The 24,693-nt window shown below is 40.9% G+C and overlaps 1 protein-coding gene across 2 annotated transcripts in view; it reads right to left on the bottom strand.

Moving 5' to 3' along the window:
- Nucleotides 1–1,878: 1,878 nt before the first annotated feature.
- Nucleotides 1,879–24,693, bottom strand: part of LATS2 (large tumor suppressor kinase 2) — a 51,274-nt gene continuing 28,459 nt past the window's right edge. For both annotated transcript variants that reach the window (XM_069808172.1, XM_069808173.1), the window contains 6 exons: nucleotides 16,124–16,256; nucleotides 10,632–12,169; nucleotides 7,286–7,868; nucleotides 6,477–6,659; nucleotides 5,271–5,377; nucleotides 1,879–4,537 (listed from right to left, as the gene is read on the bottom strand). In XM_069808172.1, coding sequence (XP_069664273.1) covers nucleotides 4,043–4,537; nucleotides 5,271–5,377; nucleotides 6,477–6,659; nucleotides 7,286–7,868; nucleotides 10,632–12,169; nucleotides 16,124–16,256 — 3,039 coding nt within the window. In that variant the 3' untranslated portion in view covers nucleotides 1,879–4,042. The remainder of the gene's footprint in view (nucleotides 4,538–5,270; nucleotides 5,378–6,476; nucleotides 6,660–7,285; nucleotides 7,869–10,631; nucleotides 12,170–16,123; nucleotides 16,257–24,693) is intronic.

Raw genomic sequence — 24,693 nt, 5'->3', positions numbered from 1 at the left:
GTCAGTCCATTTAAAATTTCAATTGTCCATGTCACCAGGCTCCAGTTTCTTCTGCAGAGCTTGGCGCTACTGTTGCTTTTGCAGAAGGTGACCACAGCTTTACGGATCAGATCCTCAGTTTATTTTGGTAACAACGAGCCCAGGACTCCGTTTTTACTGAGTGCCACCCACTGCTCATTCACTGCTCAGAACAGAAACCAGAGGAAGGCACAACTTCCATGTTGCTGCAGCAGATTTCTTTGCCAGGAAAAACATTTTTACACTTTTTTTTTTTGGTGTGTTTTAACGGTTGCTATTTCTACATTATCTATTACTGAGATTATTTCCTGTGGGAAAGATTTAATATTTTTAATTCCAGTAATAATTTTAGTAACAGTTGCCATTTTCTGCCAATGTTTCTGCATTTTGGGATAGAACCAAATTATATGTTCTAAATTCCTCTTCTCATTACAGTTTCTCTAGGAAAGCTTTTAAGGCAGTTATTTCATACCTCAAAAATTACAGGAAAAAGAATAGAATTTTCTTATGTTTATGAGACTGATTTTCCATCAAGTTCCAGGCTATTGCCTGCTTCCTGCATAGTTAACCTCATTCTTCCATTTCCATTTAAAAGTCAAATGCTTCTCTCCTTCATTTAGCTTTCATGTCATTCAAGTGAGGTACCTGGTTATAACTTCTACTGCTGGCTCTTTCACATCCAACTAGGAATAACTGGCTCATCAAGAATTGTTGCTGCTTCTTGGCAAATCTGGTGACACTGAAGAGTACAGATACGAAAGGCTGCAGAGGCCCTTTCTGTGCCAGTGCCGCTGGCACCCTTGCATTATAAAGTTTCCATTCTGGAAAGAGCAATTACATTTTTTGAGGCAATTATTTACACTTTTGTACACACAGTAAGTGGTGTTACTGCACATACATGTCTTTGCAGAAACCCAGGAATGAAATTTCTGTCTCGCTGAGATCAACAGCTGGTTCAACCTTGACTTAGTAAAGTTAGGATTACATCTCAAATGTCACTTGTGGACCTAACCAAGAACACTACTTCAGAATTAATCAACTCCTTACTTTCAGTCAGGAATAAATACATCTAAGGTTTTTGGTTGGTTGGTTTTTTAAAGGAAGAGATTTTTTTTAAAGAAACATTGAATTGATATAACTTCTTGAAAGAAGATATTAGATGCTTTTTGCACGAAGTTCAGAACTGAGAACGCTTAGAGCCAGTCCCAATATTGGCATATTGATTACTTATCCAAATTTCCTAAGATATACTCCAAGTTTCTGTTTACCCCTGAAATGTCTGTAGGGGATGTGAGCCTTCTAGAGACAGCGCCTGATAAGCTCGAAAGATTTGTTTTTCAAATCAGTTCTTCTTTAGGTGAAATGGGAGTTGGCTTCTGTTCCCTGCAGCATAGATGTTAAATGAGTAATGTATTCATTGTGGAAGCACCTGTTTCCTTCTGGGCTAGTTTCTCTTGTTTTGCTTAGTTGCAAAGATTCTGTATTTGCAGGTGAATTATTTACATTTTAGAAATACATCAGAGGCAACAGACAGAGGGGGCAAGCACACTAGTGGTGGTTACCCTGGCAGAGCCACCACTGCAGAGAAAGCGACTGTGTTGAATTTCATGCCATCTACCGACCTGGTCACACCAAAGCAAAGTTTTACCTGGGAATCCTGACCCTTATTCTCAAGGGCCATGAGGACAGAAGAAATTGTCTTATGGTACCCAGAAATCCGACATCAAATGCTGTGGGAGAGGTGAGATTTGGATCTCATGTTTGTAGTTCAAACCCATCACCAAGGTCACAAAACCAAACCCATTAAAAATTCTGCCTTAAAATAGGCAGAAATTATCCTTTTCAAGAACACATGACGCATTTTAAATTTGGATTCAGATTTTTAATAAATTGTGCCAGTAGAAGCTTTCAAAGGCAATGATATATCAATAAATAACAGTTAAATTGAGTTCCTGAGAAAGAACCTACCACATGAAAGAATGTCAGATAGATGTAAATAACAAAAAATGGCATTACTATATAAAAAAGCAGTAATACTGAATCTTACATGAACTGTCACAACACAAGCACTGCATACCTCAGAACATTCCTTTCATACAAATGTAAACAAATACACAATCATTTTTGTTTAGTTTAGGCTGATGAATTTATATGTTGTTGCTTAGATATCTAAACAATGGATAGGATAGGATATGCTAAAACATTAAGGAATAATATGTGGAATAATATGCGGAAAAAATAATGAAGCTCCAGATTTAAAAATAAAATAAAGTAAAAACACATTAAAGGAGTGTTTTCCTCAAATGTTATTACGTCAATCACTTTAAATAGGACTGTTACACTAATCTGAATTAAGGATTTTTGTGTGTGTTTACTTATTTAGTTATATATAATATATATGCAAATATGTATGGCTTAATTAACTTTAGTATTCTGATATCACCTTGAATAATTCTCACTTATACATATAAGAAAAATGCGTATTTTAACATAGTTAAGAATTGATATTTCAAAGTATGCCTATAATTTGACAGAAATGAAGGACTATTGTGCTCCATCACAGCAACATTTTTACCTATAGACAACAGGACAGAATGACCTATAAACAATGCCAACATTTTCAGATGTCAGTGCCTAAAACATGAGGATCCTAAACAGATACACAGACAGTCACATGTAGGGATGTGATGTCTGGAAAAGCCACATACCTCCAGGTTCCATAGATGTCCGTGGAGCTGCATGCACTCAACATCAGCCTCATCGCACTTAGGATCTCGATGCGTTACAGGAGCATGGCGTTAGACATTCTGTTTTGAAGACGTTGAGCTACATCTGTTAGTATTGGTGCTTTGCATTACTGCTAGTATTAAACAATGGACACTGTGCTGCATGCTACGTGAATAAGCCCTATCTAGACTGTTGCCACAAATCAGCTTTGTAATAATGGTCTTGCTATTCATCCTTTGTGGGGAAACGTGTGTGCCGATGATACATGTTTGCTAAAATGATCTATCACATCAGACCACAAAATCACTATTCAGATATAACCTTTGCAATCTGTTTTACAAAATTAATATTGGATACAATCATAAGAGGAAACCATCCACACAATACATTATCAACACACAGTTTAAAATGGTCTAATTTTAGACCCTCAGTAAAAATGGATCCACAGGACCTGCCTGTGAATGGCAAGAAAAGGCCATTTCAAATAGAAAAACACTGCTCATGCAACATTCTTCACACACTAGACAACGAAATCACACCCAAATTGTCACTTGTTCACACTTTCTATTACACTCCAATAAGCAGAAGGAAATAAAGCAGCTTTAAGGTTATGTCACAATTTTGAAATGTGGAAAATACATATAATAAACAAAAATCACGGTGCGAATACAATGGCATCAGTAAATTTAGAAAATTAGAGAGCAGTTTTCTTTTTTTCATTTTTCTTCTTTTTTTTCTTTTTCTTTCTTACATTATTGCACAGAGACCTTTCATCACATGTTCTTCAGCTTTATGCATCTTCCTAAATGTGAAATAAGTGCTATGGATAAAATAAAAATGTAGAAAAGAAGAACAGCAGCATGATTTGTCAAAGTTAATCCCTATAATTTAGTAGGAAAAAAACCCCTGCTATAAACAAAATATAAGTGCTCTTTATTCATTTAAAAAATAACGCTGACAGTTGCAGAAGTCTGTAAATGTTAATCTGAGTAAGGGGATGCTGACCTCAAATAAAAATAGGCCTAGAAATGATAGACTGCTGGCCTTGCAGATTTTGGTGAAGACCAGGATTTCAAGTGTAATTATCAACAAAGTTATTTACAGTAAAACTGACCTGAACTTTCAAGAGTGCCATTTTTAGGACCTGGCCCTGCAAGCTTCTGACTCCCCAGAATGCCTCCAGCCTCAGCTGAAGTTACACCTGAACAAGCGCTGCAGGATCAGCTCCTAAAGGATCAGTTAAAGGCCCTACTGGATTTGAGATTAGTCTTCTATCTGGAGTACTCTATACAATAATTTACACATATACAGGCTGACAAGCTCCAGTCTGATCCACCACACCTTTGTCTTCCACATCAGATTTCTCAGACTGGCCAACTTCCATACCAGAAGGCTTGGGATACCTGAACGGATACCCATTGTCATCGAAGAACCTTCGGAAAGTAAACTCGTAAAAAGCATGTTCTGTGTGTTTGCTATTGGAAGAGGCTAGTGGGTCCCATGTCCTGGTGCTGTCACCGCTCGCATCATTCCAAGGACTTTCTTCTTCAACTGGATCAAAATTTGAAGTGTCCATTGGATGGCTGATCTTTGGAACATAGGGAGCTGGCTGCCTACGGATATCGGTAGAGAAGTCCATAGAGTGAAAGAAAGAATGGGCCTTAATATCATCTGCTCCATTTCTTCCAAGCCTGTCCTCAGCAGCACAGCAGAGCTTTGTGATGAGATCAGTTGCCTCTGGGCTTAACTTGATCTGTGAGGGAATGTGCAGTGTGCTTTCCCAATTTATCACCTGGAGGTAAGAAAGGTATTACACAACTTCTAATCTTGGAAACAGAATCCTTCCGACTGTCAACATTAACTGTACAGAAGTATACACATAACTAGTCAACTCACAGTCTGCGTATTTATTTTAGAGGTTCAAGAACCCAATGATGAGATTGCATCAGTTGTTAATAATTACTTTAATGAATCAAAAAACATTGTCGGATAGCAGATAAAAGGAGCAATTGCTCCCATAGTCAGATTTGAGAACATACTCAGTTTACACATGACTTCATGGAATGACTTCAAGGAATTACTTCATTTCATCTCCAAAATGTAAACTAGGAAAAGTGGTCATGAGATACATCCTTTCTAATAAAAAACTACTCACTGCTTGACTTTGAAACACTTACATTGCCAACCATAATTATCACTGGCATGTCAGCTTACTAAGATCTGATAGGCACTCTAAGGAATTTAGATAGGTGAACTTGTGCTTAAGAAATGAGAATTGTGCTGAGAAGACTCATAAAACTAGTAACTATCTATGCAGTTGCACAAGTCAACTCTAGTCTGACATTCGGTATCTTCATTGATTGGGAAAGGATTTGTGCCTGCATAGAACTATTTAAAATCAGGCTTTTGTAATCACTACTCCTTTCTCTAGTAAAACAAAAGGGGATAGGTCTGTGCATGGAGGAGAAGGGAAGAGAAAGGGTTAAGACTTTGCTACCACAGATTGGAATTTTGCTTCAACTTACCTTCAGTTGGGTTTCTGTGGGTGTAGGAGCCAGAAAAGGAGGCTGCCCCACTAACATCTCAAAGAGGATCACACCAACACTCCACCAGTCACACAGCTGAGTGTATCCTGAAAAACAAGTCAAAAGGTTGTCCTCCACCAACCAAGGAGAACGTGTATATGTAATTCTCAACAAAAGTGAGTGGTGAAACCATATAATTAGAAAGAATTAAGTTTTTTTCATGCTCTGTCCCACAACTACGTCACTACACACAGCAAAAAACGGACCGGACCTCAAAGAATAACAAAAAAGTTTAGCAACTGATGTGCCCCCTTGGTTCAGTGGAAGTGACACCATGAGTTTGAAAAGCTGCTGAATGACACAGCCTAGCTCTAGACACAGAAGAAAGCCACAGATGAATATTTGAGCAAGTTCCAAGCAGAGGAACAATTTCAATCACTTAATTGCTGTGACAAGACAAATAAGGCATATGTTTTGAGATCTCCAAAAAGGAATGGAGGATTTAAACACCGATTTCAATGGAGATTTGTGTCACTGGATGATGTAGGTTCCAATGTGAAATCTCTCAACTTGAGGAAGATCAGGCTTCTGATCTGGCTTGCAGACAACTTCGAACATCTAATCTCCTTACTGCAGTGACCATGTCTGTTCTGCATGGATAGCCACCAAGTACTGTCTAAATTCCTCAAGCTGAGCTTTTGAATGCAGGGTGTCCACTGTAAATTTCCCAAGATTTTTTGTTGGGTTTCCCCAAGATTCTGGCTGGGAATATGGAGGACGTGTTTCCACAAATTTACATCACCCATATTTAAGTGGCCCGCCTGATTCAGTGATTCAGAACCATCAGCTTGCTCCTCACTGGTCTATGTAAACTTGCTAGCAGCCATAGTTGCGCTGCATGAGTACAGATAATCTGCTTTATACTTGAAAAATATAACTGCTAACATCATCCGACACATTTATTAGCAGTCTCATTCAAAGGTCTCAGAGTGTATACAGACAAAGTATGACCACCATCAATGTCAGCAACATAATGCTAAACAGTGGAGCATATAGACAAATCTGTACTCCTTAACCTGAGCTAAGTGTTTGTGGCCTTCAGAATGCCAGTATTCCAAAGCAGCAAGCTTATTTAAGGAAAAAAAAAAAAAAGTATTTCAAAGCATCAACGTTCACTTAAACAGGAGAAAAATACAGGTTATCTACCTTTACGAAGCAGGACTTCAGGAGCAATATAATTAGGGGTTCCAACTAACGAGTGGGCTAGACATCTCTGATGCTGCTTCTTAGCTCTTTGTTCCAATGTCTTCAGCCTATCTCCACATCTACAATTGGACACATCATCCCAAAGATCACTGGGCTCCATGCTGTCTTGTCTGATATGGCTCCCTTTCAAATGGGAGAGAAAGTTTACATTCACAGAAATAAACCACAACACACAAAGAGAAAAGTATTTATCTAGATCTAGTTGTGCCATCTTCTACTCTCACTGAAAAGCAACACTTAAACTTTAAACCCAAGGCATTTCCTTCTGCCCTCCCCTTCACAATTGGTTTTCCATAACCAGCTAAATGTCTCTGCCTCAGCACAAGGAAGCATGCTCCCATATAGGAGATACAGAACAATGGAGTATATTTAGGTTAGCTATACCAATTGTTTATCACCTTTTTACCAACAGGCACCAATACTCCTCAATGGCACACACAGGAGGTGCATGGACTACTTTAAAACTGTGATTAAATTATTTCACCATCAAAAGAGACCCTCCAAACAAGTATAAACTGAAAAATTGGTGCTACTGCAGTGGTCAACAACATTACTGATAGGGATCTGAACAGTATTGGAAACAAAGGACTGGAAACTGAATGAATCAGAGAGAGACAGATACATGATATTGTCATTGACTGTTAATGTACACACCACCTGTTTTCTGAGCTGGCATTTCTGCCAAGAGGTATGTGTTTGTTTCAAAATAAATAATGCAATACCATCACAAATAAATCTAAGAACACTACCTTTCTGATAGTATTTTGAATTGTGAGTCCACCTGAATCCAGTACACAGTCCAAAGTCAGTCAGTTTGATATGCCCATCGAGGTCTATCAGAATGTTGTCAGGCTTGATGTCTCGATGAATAAATCCCATTTTGTGCACACTCTCTATAGCCAAAGTGAGCTCTGCAATATAAAATCTAGCCAGACGCTCTGGAAAGACCTCCATCCGAATCAGTAGACTCATCATATCGCCACCAGGGATGTAGTCCATCACAAAGTACAAGTTCTCTTTATCTTGGAAGGAATAATAGAGTTTAACCACCCATTCATTGTCTGCCTCAGCAAGTATGTCCCTCTCTGCTTTGACATGAGCCACCTGGTTCCGGTTTAGCACATCTTTCTTTCGCAGAGTCTTCATGGCATACAGGGCATGGGTATCCACTTTGCAGGCCAGGCATACTTCTCCAAATGCACCAATACCCAGAGTCTTGATTTTCACAAACATAGATTTGTCCATTTTGGCCCTTTTGAGCCTGTTGTAGTTGGACTCTTTCTGGTAGAGAATTTTCCTCATTTGTTCCTGTTCTGCTTCACAAAGGCCAGCCTTTACAAAGGAAAGCAAACGACAAGAACTAGTACTGTTACATTCATACCAAGAGAACAATAAACAAGTATTCCCAAAATGCATTTGTCAGAAAAATTAACCAAGAACCAGAGAAGACATATTCATGAGAGATACACTCTCTTGCCTCTCTGTTGAGGTGTTTCTGAAATACTGGCAAATTCACTGTGCCCTAACTTGTTACCTGAATTTGCTGTATCTGTGATTGGTCTGCCTTTCTCATTTGCCCAAATGAAGAGGCATAGGGCAATACTGTCAGAGAGGGGAATATAACACAACAAATCATGGAATTTGGTTTACACCTTTCAAATTTGCACTTTGCCACTGCACTCCACTGTATGTAAGCACACTGCAGTACAGCTTAACTTAAACTGAAACTTAAACCTAGATGCAGCATTCCATTTTGTTCATGAATAGTTCTCCAGGGCACTCACATTAACAGTTCCTACCTTGAGTGCTGTTTGACTGTTGGTTTTCGTGTTGTAATTAAGAAGCTGGTTTTGACCTACACATTCCCTAGTGCCTTGGGAACCACCTTCTTTAGAAACTGTTTTTCTTCCTCCACCATATAGAGACCCCACTCTCAAGGTTTGTAGATCATCTGACCATCTATTAACTTCTCCCTTTTCCCTTCCAAAATATGTGCATACAACCCTCAGGTCTAGCCTCTCCTCAGCCACTGCAGCCCAGACCCTGGTGCTGTTTCCCCCCTAAACGTATTATATTATTTCCCCTCTGCACCTAAGCTGTAAAAAAGCTGGCTTGTTTACCTCTTGTCCCCAGAGAGCCTCCAAGTAACATTTCACATGGCTGCAGGGAGAACCTCCTGAAAAAGGGAGAAGCAGCAGTATCCAACGAGACTTTCCCCACCCTTCAAGACAGAGCCTGCACACTGCCAACTCTGCTAACTTCGGTTCCTGTCCCTCTCCTGAGAACCACTGGTGGCCTCCACCAGCGGAAGCCCCTGGGCTGATCCCCAGGACCCTCTGACAACTCATCCTCTGCAGCATGCCCATTTCTTTCTGCGTACCCCATTTCCAAAATCCTGACTTAACTGGGGTCAACTGAACCACATTGAGAGGAAGATAAGTGCCTGGTGAAAAGGGGCAATGGGGAGGAGAGTGGAGGGAGTTGAAGCTGACTGATGGGCAGGCTAGAGATCCAGGCATATGCCCACAGGGCTGCTCCTTATATCGATTTAATTTCACGCCTGTAGTCTAGGTCTTTAAAGATGAATATGGGCAGCCAGACTATGCAGTGAGATCCCCACGGTGTAAAAATGAAATCTGTATGAATACAGGATGGAGGAGGTCTGCAGAAACTTGCAGAACAGGTAGGATGAATTTTCAGACTGAAGCCAACAGCCAAATCAAAACAAGTAATAATGTTTTTAAAATTAGGTCAAGCACATCAATTCATAATAAAGGAAGTGTTTATTGTTTTAAGGTAAAATAATTAGTGTGTTGCATTCTTGGTTAATTCTAGAATAATGTGATATTCAGATAGCCAAAATCTCCTGAGTGTATTATTCCAGCCAGTGATGAGGTTGCTAGGGGAAGGAGTTGTTTTTGTTTATAGCTGAATTATCTCTGAGTTATGAAGTGAGGGAAAGCTGAGGAGTCAGAAGAGAAGAACTAACGCAATTAGCTGCTGTTTTACTTCTCTAGAGATCATTCCCTATCTCAATCGCAGGAAAATATTGACTAAATCCAAGCAATGCAACACAATCTGTACTTGCAGCAAGGACAAACTATTAACTGTCACTACAATGCCAACCTTTCAAGAGAATTTAGAAGCATATTCATTTAATTTAACCTCTACAAACAAACGACTGAGTTTTCTGGAGCAATGTGAGCATCAAATTAATTGAGTCTGGAAATTGACTGTGCTAGGGAAGATTGGGTAGTTAATTATTATCCATTATGCGTTAATAATAGCTTTCCTCGGAGTTTATCCTCAAATACAAAAGTAGACTAGTCATATTCTAGTCATGCCTGGGAAAATAAGCTCTTCCACACTTAAAAATTAAAAACAAAACTGCCAGAACAACCATCAGAACTTGGCAGCTTTATTTTAAGCAGCCCTATCAGTGAATCAGCTTAGGTTTGAGAGCTACAATTAGGCATGAAAGAAGCTCTCTCACTCAAAGTGCACCTCCCTGAGACCTGCTTCTAGAGCAAGTTCCAGCAAGGGTCCCAAGATCAGTTCCAGCTGGCCAAGATATGATTACTTGCACGATATTATTACTTACATGTGTTCAACAAACAACTTCCAGTCAAATATTACATATTCATCTGAAAATATGGCACAGTGGATATACTGCCAAGTTCAACCATGGCTTTGGTGAATGAGGTGGCTATCATGGAACAGGGAGGAAGAAGTGGAGCAAAGGGAAAACCTTTAGAGTTTTGCAAGAGCTGCCAAAGTATTGCCAGAGTTATCTCAGCCTCAAGCCTGGCTTCTGAGTTCTTGCCTAAGCAAACCTAATACTTTCCTACTATGGGGGGGGTTTTGCTTCATTTTACTTTTCTGGTATGAAGATATACAATTTCACATCTCATGTTTTTCAGACAGCCTCCCAGACCTGCATCCATGCTTCTAAGTGAAAATAGTCTGATATAGGGAGGTGCTGGATACCTACTACTTCCAGTGGAGTCTGCCTTTATAAATTTTTTGACCAATTAAAAATAGTAATAATCAAATTGATCCCATTAGCTTTTATTATAACAAAACAAGGAGAATTACTTTAGCCATTTCTTGCTCCAGTTGTAATCTTCTGTTAATTTTCTGCTGATAGGTCTTTATAACATTTTCTACATGTTGCTCCATGTAGAACTTGAAGGCAAAAGGTGAGTAGCTCTTTATTCGGGATTCTCGCTTTTCCTCATCTTTGCCATTTTTTCGCACAGGCACTGGAGACGTCTGAATCTGTTTTTTATCTTTGCTTGGTTTTTCAGCTTTAGTATTCTTGCTGCTTTTATCATTTCGCTCACTGTTCTCCTCAGCCTTATTGCACGTTGAATTGGGGACTACGCGAAGGGTCTGCTCTACGCCCATACATAAGCAGTTGATATCAAACTGCTCAGAGCTACCAGGAAGTAGCAAATGCTTGGGATACGGTGGTGGTGGACACCGCAGTTCCTGGTTACCGTAATCCACATCTAGTTGATAGGCGTTAGCTGCTCCAACAGGTGGCACATGCTGCTCAATGATCTCCAAGCCATCCACAGCCGGTGCCTGGGCAGGTAACCAACCAGGGTGGGAAGGTCCCACTGCAGTCTGAGGCTCAGGTCTCATCACTCGCATGCTCTTCACTGGCTGGAGAATATGAGCAGATGTGACTGCTGTGATCGTATTTGGAGATGTAATTGAAGGATCAGGTTTTCCTGGAGGAACCTGTCTTATAGACACTGTCACTTGTGGCTGTTGCTGGTGGTTGTTAAAGGAGTTTGTTCTGCTTGGCACTGTGGCATCTGGTCTGAAGGATACATGTTGCCGTGGAGATGTTTCTATTCCTGGATTTTGTAAAGAATCTCTGCGTGACGGCGTTGCTGCCTGCCACTGCTGAACTTGAGAATTATTCATGTCATAGAGGTCCATGTTTAGGCTATTTCTAGATGGAGTTAATAGATTTTGTGGTGGACTGTCTGAAAAATCATTAGTGAAGGCTGGACCTCTGGATATCACATGCATTTGATGAGAAGAAGGACTTGCCTGTTTGTGATGAGAATGTGATATATACAGGCTTGCTGGTGCCTGCTGAAATGCATGACCAGAATTATTCTGAACAACTGCCCCTTTATTTGGGAGACTGGTGTATCCTCCCTCCTGCTGCATCTTGTTTTGGAAGGATGGACTCCGCTGAACACCATACCCCATAGGTTCCCCCTGCACCATCATGTGCTGCCTACTGTAGTGTTGGCTGTTGGAGCCATGGGATGCCTGCAGCTGCAAGGCTTGACTGCTGTGATTAGCCACTGGATAACTAATCACAGAAGACTCAATATTTGCAGGGTATGTTTTCTGCTGATGGCTTGCTGTTGTGCTGTGAGTGCCTACTCCAGAGGGTCGCTGTACAGGAGCATTCATAGCTGTAGACTGTGAAGTAGAGATTAAATAGTCCATGTATGGCCTTGGAACTTCAGTAAGCATATTTGCACCTTCTGCTCCAAAGCCTGTCCCTTCATAGGCTGCATTACTGATCTGATGGTAGGACGGAAAAGATTCGTTTGATCCTTCAAAGCTTGGCCTGCGGGTTACATTATTTGGCACAATACCCTTTCCTTTATAAAAAGAACACAGAAGAATGTTAGGAAACAATTCAGGTGAACCAATTACTTTGCATTACTCATCCATCTATACATACAGACATACACACACACGCATGCACACTGTGTAGGGAGTGTGTGTTATAAAAACACCTTCCAGAACCTAAAATAAGCACTTTGAACATTTAAAGTTATAGGTGCCAAGTATTACTACTGATAACAAGCTACTGGCCCACAACACTGCTCATGCCAGGAATCATCAGGGAGTCCTATCAAATCATGAAAATAGAAGCACAAATTCCTTAACTATGAAATCATCGGATTACACTACAGCCTGTTTTTTAAAGCTGGACCAGTATTACCAGTCATTACTCACAGACAGGAGGAAGCTACAGAGCAGGGGGTTAAGTAGAGCACCAACGGGAGAAAAAAAGCTCCCGGAAGGACTGTCAATACAACTTAAAGCCAACATTACTATAAGCTACTAGGTCATCACATTGTCCACATATTCTGTACAGTGAGCTCACTGCTCACTCTGGGGATGTTTACATGTCTCTGTTCCATCGTTCTCCTCAAAAATCCTTGTTTCCCTCTCCTTCATTTACAACAAAGGCATCATATAGTTTGTTCTGTGCTCTTTCCAATGTGTTGGACACAGAGTATCCCCTCATATTATTCATCTTCCATCTGTTTTGAAGGCAAATCTTTCAGGGTGTCAACATGTTAATCTTAGCTTGAAGAATGTGCAGAGACAAGATAGCAGCATTCCTGCACTACATGTGTTAATGGCACTTTTCATCAGTTCTTTGATCTGAGGACAAATTGCAGGTGTATAAAGCACTGGCTGTGATAAAAAGACAAGGGGAGACCAAGCTGTTGCTATTTTTTTGTTCCCCTTCTGGTTCTTTAGCTTTCGCAAATCACAGGACTTGGCCAATTCATGCATAAACAATTTCCTTTTAAAATCTTGACTTCACAAGGTCTGCAAGAATAGTTGTATTGAGCTAACAGGCTTGAACACTGGACTGCAAGCTTTTCCGATTATTTGCATTACAGCATGTCCCAGCTGGGCCAAATATAGCACACCTGAGCATAGCTGTTGACTCCTCACCTTGACACACAAGCCCTGCTATATAGAGAGACACAAAGACGTGCATGTTATTAAGACAGGTCTATGCACCACCTCTGCACACTGAAGAGGCTGCCCCCACACTAAATGGCACTTTCATAAACAATGCAATGTTTTGAAATGGAATCAAGTTGGACCAATAATCAGTGTTCTTTAAAGTGAAATCTATAATTGTCAGCTCTTTTTCCTATGATAACATGAGGCCATGCTTACTGAAGTTGTACTTATAACAGCACTCTCTGATAGCTCATCTGTCGGGACACAGTGAGGTGCACTGATGAGATTGTGGCAATCCAAAGCATCCTAAGTGGCTACTCTGGCCTGGGGGTGGGAGGCAGCCATAAGACACATTTGTCATCTGTCAGTAGGATTCATGCTGAGCCTCAGGGGCAAACTGACTTTGTTTTTCCCTATCAGAGGCCATGAAGGAAAGTAGCAGCAGTAATTGTCCTCTTTTGGGACACATACTTCAGCTGTGCAAGGAATCTTGCTGATGTCAAGAGAGATATGATGTACACCTCCTAGATTTGTATACCCATAAGTCTGGTCTGGTCTGACGGAGGAATATTTGGATTTGTGAAGATACAAAACGTGGTAGTTGCAGATGATTTTTTTTTTCACACATTCCTATCCAACATGGTAACTGTTATGACTATCTCTTGCCTGTGAAGGTTTTGGATGAGAACGTATTCTTAAGATTAATCAGCTGTACTCATGGGATCATCTGTTTTTATACGTAACTCTCTGTCGCACAGTAATATCTGCTAAGTTTTATTTGAGTCTTGCCAGTATGCTGAAACTCGTTAGCTTTACTACTGAAGTTAGTGCAGGACAAAAATGAATAATTTGAAAATCTATTTCCATACACTAATATATGGAATTCAAACCCAGAAGATTTAAATTCTCAAACTGCAAATGAAAAGTTCCCAAGTAGCATTACATGCTTCCTAATGAACTAGAGGAGACCTGTGCTATCCTAGCACAAACAATACCATACCAAACAAATCAGTCTGATTTTGTGGCACCTCAGGCAGGCAAACATCAATTGCATGACATAGAAGTTTTGCATTCTGTGTATCCTAAAAGCAAAGGTGGATCTTCAGTTCAAAAGGTTAAGTATTCAAAACAGCTGCATGCATTGGAAAGTTAAGAAAGCAAAAACAAATGCAAATGAAAGACAACTGAGTAACTAAAATGTTAGCCTAGAAATATTTTTCAACTCTTTCAGCGGAAATGTATGCTCTTTAGGACTGGGTGTGTTCTTTCACTTTAAGGAATAAAGTCATTATAATATAAAGCAAAATACAGTTCAGTAATTCTGTCAAAGTTATTTTAAATTCTCCTTAAGGCCCAGTTGAGGCCACATTTGTGCATGTATTAGGACAGAGCTCTCCAAATAGCAAACTGGCCAGTACTACTTTGTCTGTCAGGTGGTCATCCCTCAGGGTAACACTCTTGGAAATGTCTTCTTAGGGTTTTCCAGAATTTCCCCAAATAATAGAACAGGAAGTCTAAGACTGATAGAAAGGGCAGCTGAGCTGCTCCTTACACAGAACCATCACTCTTTCCCACCACATGTGAAGCTTCAGTCCTGAGAATGACCACCTGGAAAATGAGCTCCTTCCCCATTTCCATCTTCCCTGTATGTGGCTACGCTCAGGGTCCTCCAGGAAAGAAGTGGCTTTACTGAAGACCTCCTTCCTGTCCAGGGATTTCTCTTTGTAAACTGAATGGCCTTTCCCTTCCTCAGCTTTCCCTCATCTCTGGACATGCCTCTCTATCAACTATGCCAAATTTAACACCCTTCCCAACACAGACATTCAGTTTGATCAAGAGGCAAGAAGGAAGGTGCTGCTGAGGTGGCCAAGAAGAGAAATTTGTCACCTGGAAATCACTTGCACTCAGTAAACTCCATTTATGACCACACTTAGAGATCTATACTACTGTAATCAGATCGACTGAAAGGATTTGTTAGTGTCACCTAGTCCAACACAGACAAGACGTTTTAAGTCTAAAAGTTGCCACTGTCACAAGAGAAGTTCCTTGACCAAGGAAACAGGCTCCCGACAACAGCTCTCCAATTTGCTCAACCCTTCATCCACTAACCCGTCTGCAGCATGTTAATGCTACTGTGTGATTGGGACATGTTCAGCCAGTCAGAGGACAGTGATTTGTCTGCTTGGCCAATTTTTGAAACTGAAAGAAGATAAAAGTAACAAACTCTATCCAAATCAGAGTGTTCTCTGGTTCACAGTTCAAAAGCATTCTGCAGTGCTGTAAGTCCTAATATCTGAATGGAAACAACTCTTGCAAGGCCTTTTGTCAGCTGTGGTCTGATGTTTGCTGATGAGGCATACACAGGGCCCAAATCCTCCAATTTGCTAATTTACATGAAACAGAGCTGAAGCAGACTAGCAGGGATGAGTGGAAAAGCTTCTGCTATCTTGGTCAAGCTATTTCTGCAGTGTACTTACAAAGATCTTAACATAATTCCTGGGAGGTGAGCTATCTCACAACTCCATAGCAATTACCTACGCACAAGGTTTTACCTCACGGTAAACTTGAGATGATTGAGCTGACTTGCACCAAAGGATAAACAGCTTTCTGTTTAAAACGGTGGACTACGAATGTGCACATGGACAACTCTTGCGAAGCAGGCGAGTTGTATTCAGCTTCCAGCCCAGCTCACCTTGCAGGGCCATGTTCACTTCACTGTCTCCTACAAGACTACTTACTATAGAATACTGCCAATCCACTACTTCTCACCAGCAACGACTCTAAAACTAGCTTATTGCAAGAAAGAAGAACACAATTAAAAAAAACAAAGAGTTCATGCTTACCTGGTGAGGTCTGCTTAATTACACGTACTATCTGTTCATTTCTAGGATCCAAGTAGCTCATCTTACTGATATACTCCAGAGCCGCTTCAATACTTCTGCTACCTGTCTGCTTCAGTGCTCGGACAGCCATCTCCTGTATATAGCAAACAATAATTGAATCACATTGAGACAAACCCCCCAAGCACTGTGCTGCAGGCTAGAAAGCAGTAAGTGTTCTTACATTTATAGAAACATTTTATAATTCACACCAGATCACAGCTGCTAGAAGCCAAATGGACTCATATTTTTAAAACATCTTATACAACTTAAAAATTAAAAGAAAATAACAAAAACCACAACCTACCCCTGGCAACTAAAGAAGCATCAAATTGAAATGTGTACTTTAAGATTCCTTAAAATAAATTTTTGAATCAGGTTTGGAAAAGGCAAAATAGTTTGTCATAGGATGAAATAGAATAAAATATTTAGCTTTTGGTATTTGAGAGCATGTCTCTTAGTCACACCTGGACACAGTAAAAGCTTTACCCTTTCACAGATGCCACAAGAAACTAATTAGGCAGGGACTGATTTCTGCTGACTAGAGTCAATGGGGAAGAAAGACTGCTGTTTTCAGTACAGCTGGGACATCACTCACTATGTGTTTGGAAAATGACTAGCCACACCTAACTTTGTGTCACATTGTTAGTCTTTTTAGCTGTATTTTATTGGGCACATATCCATCACTGAGAAGTTAATATGGGTGCCAGACACACAGCCTGAAACTAAAACTGGGGCAAGTATGAATGCTCTAATTAAACTACTGTAACACAGCCACGGTTAGCATCCCCTGCTCTACCACCAGCAAGTCACACTCTCCTGTAGCTTGTTTATACTTTTACTTATAGCTCAGGTATACAGAATACCTTTCAACAACTCTAGCCTCTGGTTGCAAAACAAAATTCAAATCCTCACAAGGCTGCATGGTCTTTTCTGAAATGATGGAGAAATTGAAATACAGAGCTTTAATGTTGAATTCAACTCACCGAACTTCACCCATCAAAAAGTTAGATACCTAGTCAAAAGTTGTTGCTGAGAACCTTTCTATCATCACCTCCAAAAGGCAATTCATAAAATAGATATAACAGAAGATAAACTGACCTTTGGTGACAGATTAGAGGACTAATTTGAACTGGATGCCTAGCTCTTAGATGGCTAAAGTTCGATGAAATGAACGTCACCATCAAGGACTTGCCTGCAAATGTCAGTATCCTATTATCTTGCCACTTTACTGCCATTTTTAGGGGAATTCTGTCACTGCAACCTGCCTACTGAGCGCTGAATCAGATGGAGTTTGTGCCTTCTTGGCTTGGCTTACTGACTGCAGATGTGATGGCTGGGTTGGCACAAGCGCACCGCTCTCCCATGGGTCAGTTCTGCGCACTGGCTAGCAGTCAGGTAGCCCCAACACGTATACCCCCCTTCCCATATCATCCGGAGCAAAGAGCAACTTTGCTGACTGAACTGCAAGTACATGTAACATACTTGCTAATTGTTTACTTAGCAAGGGAGGATCATCTCAGATGACACCAGTTCACACTTAGCACAGAGCCACACGCTGGCACTTGGCATTTTGCTTTGCTTAGCTCAGTCCCCTTCTACTCCCCCAAAATGGCAGCATTTTCTCCATTACTCAGAGATTCTGCTTGGGGAATAGCTATAGCAAGTTTTAATATTTTTCATACAATTTATGACTCATAATTCATAGAAAGGCAGTAGTTGGTTTCACATTTCCTATAGCTGAAATATTTCACTGGCATCAACACATTACTAAGGGCAATTTTAAATCAACAGAAAACTATTATGTATGAAGGAAAGAATTTCCCACAATGTTTTTTTCATCTCCTTCTTTCTTTTTTCTTCTTCTGGATACATTTCTGAAGTATTAGCAAATTCGCATCCTAGTACTCAGCATTCTCATCATCCAGGGACTCTGGGCTTTACAGCCCCGTTCCACAGGGCTGCTAGCACACTCTGCCCATTTACACCAGCTGGATCTAGCCTTAGATCACAAGTCTTAAAGTTTCCTAAATCAAATGTGCTCCATACACACACTTGGGCTGGCTTGGATTTTGGGTGTTTTTTGGTTTTGTCTGAAATGGAGAACCAAGAGAATAAATGCCTGGTAAACAATTATCTTAATGATTAATAAAACAGACCATATAATCCATTTCTCCCTCTCTTAGCTGTGTTGGCTGCATACAATTCAAAGGGGCTAAATAAGTTAGTTTTTTATTACCAGCATAGTGATATCATGTCTGAAAACAATCCTTCCCCTCCCCCTCCATACTGTGGCACTACTTTCTCCCCTTTTGCCATTGCCTATGTCTGAAAAACAGAGTAAAAATTACACTGGTCTATTTGAAGCTGCATATTCTACCTTCAGTAGATATGTTAGAGGATTCATATTTGAACTTTAGTGGGAATAATGGGAGGGGGAAAGCCCAATACCTTTCACTGTGGACTGTACGATAACCTAAGAGGGCCAGCAAGAGCTTGGGACCAGCAGATGTGTTGCTGGCAATCTCGGCCCCACAAGCCCCCAGTGCAGCAGCAGCCCTGTGCTCCAGCTCACCACCTCTCATCTTTCGCTAGGTCAGCTCCCACCCTCCAAAGGGTTTCCTCATTACATACCCCGTTTGCTTAGCATTACATTACTGCTGGAAAAAATGAAGTAAGTTTTTTGTGGTTCAAAACAACACCTGTGATTCCCCTGTACACCATCCCATAGCTTTGGCCCTTTCCCCCATAGCTATCATGAGACATAAATAGCCCCAGTTTCTGATGCTGGTTCACAAAAGCCTCACATCATTTCCAAGTAAATGGAGAGCGACCAACAAAAAAATAAACATTCCACATAAAAAAGGAAAGGGTTTTTCTCAGAGGCAGATTACATATAATTCTTCACCCAGGAGACAAACCCCTCTGGGGGCATGCGATGCTCCAGGAGACTGGAGGGCAACAAGAAGCTCCAGCACTGTTATAGCTGGTCTTTGGCCTCCTCTGCTTTGTTCTTCCTATCGCCATCCTCCATGCTCACAGCTCTCCTCTCTGGCAGCCACCTGAAGAGGGCTCCATTCATTCCAGCACCTTTTCATTAGGGACAGGGGACAAGGTGATGCATGGCTGAGGCTCACGGAGGGTGTGCTCTGCATCAGCCGCTGGCTAATGGGGCATGGTGGCCCTCTCCTTCCTATATGCAACGCAGCGATGAGCTCTGCTGCCTGAGGGAGCATGGCTGGGAGGAGGCAGCAAAGGGCTGACCTCCTGTAGCCTGCTGAAGGGGAAGCTGGTGGCAGGGGCCAGAGCCTGGGCTGCTTTTGCTGGAAATCAATGTAAGGCTTGTTTTCAAGGATGGGAAGGAGGGCAGAAGATGGATTAAGCAGTGTCAGTAATTACACTTGCTGGAGAGCAGAGGCTTAAATGAGATGGAGGATGTTTGTGAGAAGCCGCAGAAAGGCTCAGGAAGAAGGAGAGAAATCAATGCCAAAATCTTGCAGACTGATAATGTAGACAGTAGAAGGGCTGAGGAAACAAGAGGACAGACACTGAGTGAGGATAAAAGTGCACAGCTACACTGACACTGATAGAGCGTCTTGATTTTAGGCCACTCTAAGGTAAGTACCTTTTAGCAAGAGAAGGGAAAAAAGATCAGAAATGAGACATGAAAAAAAAGTCCGCTTGGAGCTGTATCCAATGCCAGAACATTCAAGTAGGCACAGGATCAAATCCAGCTCCCACTGAGGTCAACAAAGATTTCCATTAGCTGCAAGGCACACTGCATCAGGCCCTCCGCTTCGGATCGTTTCCTTTTCACCAGGCCAAACGCTGTCAGCCACAGTATGGTTTGAGAAACCTGGCCGCTGGCTGTGTTCTGCTAAACCCACAGCCAGCTGTCAGGCTGCAAGGAGAAACACAAGCCACTGGCAGCGTGCACATAAACCACAAAGGAACAGAGCCGTCCCAGCCCCAAGTCATTCTTTTCATTCTGTGTATTCCCTTCGGAATATTCAAACATCTCTCCATGCAGGGCTTTTATGCACCTTTTTGCTTCTCAACATCACTAGCTGTTCAGGAAAAAATAAACCAGAAAAAGTAAAGGTAAAAAGCTACAAGAGGAAAATGTGCTTTTACAATTAACTCTAATAACTTTGTAATTAATGTTACAGCCACAATATTAAAATGAGGTTTCAGTGGTCAGCTGTGGTTCTGGACAGATCTAATGGAAAACCAAAGTTAGGCCATGAACCATGAAGCAGATTGAGGCAACTCTGCAGGATCCCAAATCTGTGGGTTCATAGAGAAAAATGGGCGGAGGGGGGGGTGTCCCACCTAGTTCCTACAATGGGCTACCCAAACCAAACAGCTGCACCATCAACATGCTCTCCGTTATTTCCCCAGCCTCGCGTTCGTAGAAGGCTGCTTTCCAGGAGATTTCAAGATTTTGCTAGAAGGAAGGCCACCTTTGTGCTCAGATGCTCAACAGGGAAAATCCTTGTTTGATGGTAAACAGATACTTGGACGTGTGCATATACAGACTTCATCTCACTCTGTGCTCTGCAGACAATGTGAAAGGCTTTCCCCATTTTACCCTCCCGCCTGGCTGTAGTCCACCGGCATTGGCAGAGGCTTGCGTTCTTGCTGCACTACAGGGTTGTCCAGCAACATTTTTCATTCAGAAAGATCCTCGTTGCCAAGATGTATTTATCATCCAAGCGAAGATTGCACAAGAGGTTACAATAAGTAAGACATTTTCCCAAGAACATTGTGTCTGAAGGAGACAATAGGTCCTCCAAGATTTGGCAAATGTAATTAATTGCTAACAACAAAAATTAATTACTTGCTTTCCATTCACAAAGAAGGATGGGCAACAGATGCAGGAAACAGATACAGGTTCCCTGCGGAAGGGAAAAAACTAAAGCTCATGCCAGAAGAGATGATCCAGAATTGATTACGAACCTCTCTGTGATAGCCCACCATTGTAGAAATTTTCATTCATGATTTTAAAACGTGCAAAACCTAAGAAATTCAGGAAATGATGTGTACAATATGCTCTGTCAGGATTACTGCAGCCCCACAGAACAGAGAAACTTATTTTGTAATATTCTCTACCTGTAATTATTCTCTAGTTGGATGCTTCATATAATTTTCTACTCTACTTTTGTTTTGCCTGTTTTCAGGTTGCTAACACCAGGAGCTAAATTTTGCCCACAAATTCCCATGCCTAACTATAAACCTGATTAAAATATTCTAGCTACATAATTAAGAAGCTATCCTGAGAATCACAAGCGCTCTTCAGTTTTAGTTTATCAAAAAAGCAGGAAACCTACTGAGTGCCCATTTGTTTGCCACAGGATCACTTACTCCATTCATAAACCATGTAACCCATTCAGAAACTAACGGGGATCTACCCCATGGCTAGTTAAGAGTTTTCTGCCCCTACTGCTCCTTTTTATAAAGCTGCTCCAAAGCTATACTGCTTTGATGGTGATAAACCTCCTTCTTACTTTCAGCCTAAATTATGCAGGGTCAGTTTATTCCCTCTGCCTTTACTTTCGATTGTTTTTTAACTGCAGCAGCTCTGCTGTTATCTACAGAGAAAGAGGCCCCTTCATCCTACAGGATGCTTGCAGCTTGGACTCCTGGGCTAAACAAACCACATTCTTTTAGTCTTCTCTTGCAAAACAGGCTCTTCGTTCTCTTTATCAGTGTAGTAGCCCATCTCTGTATCAAGAAAGATCATACTGGGACATGATTTTGATAAGAGCTGCACACACCGTTCTTGACAACATGCAGTGGTGGAAAAGTTATCCTTGTGGTAAAGTCATTCCCTTCCTTTGTTGATTTCAGCAGAGGAAGTTGTGAGTGTGGGACTTCAATGGCTTTTAGTCCTTGCTTGCAGCATTTCTACCCTTTGTGCTCCTGAATTTATTTTCAGTTCTGGTAGCACTCCAGCCCTTAATGTCATCCATTATTTTGGTCAGATGCTCCAGCCCTGCTTTGCACTGACTGTGCATTCCCACTATACACTGTCAGAGTGCTTCCTTTTTCTTTCTTAATACCAGACTTATTAACGGAAAAAGTATGCAGAAGAGACACCCTGTAGTACATAAAGTTGGGGCAGACAGAAAAAGAATATGGATAGGTGATGAAATGTAGGACTCACTAAGTTAAATTCACATCAATATAAAAAAAAAAATAACTAACTAATTTAGGAATGCAGAATTACAGGTAAGAAACAACTTTGACCAGAGGGTTTTTCTATAACATTTTCAAGGGGTATTTGAAGAACTAACAAAGGGAGTATGCCCAAAAGCTAGAATAAGGATTTTGGAAATGACACAATGCTCTGGTAAACATCCTATCAGAAGAAAAACAAATAAAAATAAAATTAACATGACAGTTGCTGCTACACCACCGCTCATTCTGCTTGCCTTCAAACTCTTTTAGTCTTTGCAGACAGTCACTTACAGAAGGTAGGCGTATTTACTATTCTGTGTTTGTGCAGCATCCAGTACAATGGGGTCCTGCTATTGTGTTTATGCAGTATGACAACTTATTATTAAATTAAAGTAATTAAGTCCAGCCCAAAATATTCAGCTTGGAGTAGCAGGCAAAAAAGATGTTGGAGGGCTAAAGTGTCAATTCTCCTGGGTCCCACGATAGAAACCCTCGTATCATTACACCACAAACCAACCCTGAAATAAGATTACCTTAATCCTCTAAGCCACAGGACATGGCACATTTCCTATAGCTGTGGAAGGAATGAGGCAAAATAAAACAGAAGCAACCAGAGATTGAGAAGCTTCTTTTGGTGATCAAGATTATAGCTGTTCAAAATGTTTCCAGTATCTTTTCAGATTTAAAAGCAAACAAATGAAACCAACATTTGAAACTTATCACGTTAGTTTTCATATTTTACTAGTCCTAGAGCTAATACAAAGTTCTTTCACAAGTATCACAAAAAAAAAAAAATCAAAATGAAAGGGCCATCATGACACTTGCCTACTGTTTTTTCCCTAGCTGCTTTTCCTTAAGTTCATGACTAATGAAAGCTATTTAAGTTCTTCCAAGAGAAGAAAAAATACTCTATAGACTTAGCAGGAGGGTCCTTACAAAGAACCACCACCGTAACACCTGCACTGACTTGGAAAGGGCAAGAGAGAAAAAAACAAGAGCTGAGAAAAGTAACTGGAAGTATGACACAGCTCCTTACCAGGTGTCTCAAAAGGCACCAGTTACATCAAAATAGGTTTTAACACTATGCAATTTATACCAAGTAGCAGCATATAATTTTTTGTTGTTGTTCTTTTAACTGTATTCATATAGTACATTGCCCCACCGCAGCTCCTTGTAAGACTTACTGTGTTTAGCCGTGGGCATTTCACGGAGGACACCTGCCATTTTACAGTACAGTCCTTGTGTTCCACAAGTTGTTCAAATATGGTTTTTTGCATGAAAAGGAGAGATACGAACTTCAGGCTATAAGCCAATCCAAGGTCCCAAAGTTAAGACATTTGGAAATAAACCAAGCATGGCTGCTCAACATATTTCCAAACAAATGCTTGTAAAATGAAGGGAGTATTTATAACAAGGCATCTCCAGACAAAGAGTGCATATGTAAACACTTCAAGAAGCTCTGATGAACTATTCAAGAGATGCAATTTGTTTAAAGAAAAAACACACATGCACTGCAATGTCAATTTTCAAATCCAATCAGAACATATAATCAGACAACTCCTGTCGATGTCTCAGAGAGTATGTATGTGTACATAGACATGCATGTAGATATTATATAATGCATGCGTGTCTGTGTATGTGATTTTGTTGGAATTAATCTAATCTAAAGTAAGCCTGTGAGCTCTTTGAAAGCAATGTATTAAAAAAGACATGACATCTTTCATGAAGAAATAAGGCTCTTGTTTGTGTCACCAGTCAGAAAGACAAGTGATTTCATTATATATATTTATATATACATTTATTATAGCCTTTCTGGAAGCATGTCAGGCACTCTGGAAAGGATTTGGAAAGGGGAAGGCCTGCAGGAAGCTGGGAGAGGTGCTGCCCCAGGCAACAAACCTGCACTCTGCATGAAGCTCAAGTGTCATGGAAGAACAATTACAAACAGGCAAGGAAAGAGAAGCCACGGCATTAACAACAGTAATTGAAAGGGAATGAAAATAATAAAAAGCCATCGTGAATACCACATTTTTTTTTTTCCTTTCTTCCAAGTAGGCTAGGAAGCAAGAACAGAGTTGAGCTGCTCTCTCCCAACCAGGACACAGGCATGCGAGGAAGGGGAGCAGAGTGCAGGGAGTCCCATCACAGAGGCAGCTTAATGGATAAACCTGAGGAACAGTGACAAAGAGCCTGTTCTCTCTGTCCAAAAAGCACATCTGCAGCTGAAGAGGTGGTGGTAGAAGCCTAGCTTCCCCAGATACTTGGTGGGGAGAGTGACATTGTTAGCACCCAGGATACGTGGTGACTTTCTGCCTACCTCAGGGGCTCTAACACCCCTTTCTGAAGGCACCCAC

This window comes from Haliaeetus albicilla, chromosome 20, assembly GCF_947461875.1.
Source record: "Haliaeetus albicilla chromosome 20, bHalAlb1.1, whole genome shotgun sequence".
In the NCBI taxonomy this organism is placed as follows: Eukaryota; Metazoa; Chordata; class Aves; order Accipitriformes; family Accipitridae; genus Haliaeetus; species Haliaeetus albicilla.
This window is presented reverse-complemented; position numbering and strand designations above follow the sequence as displayed.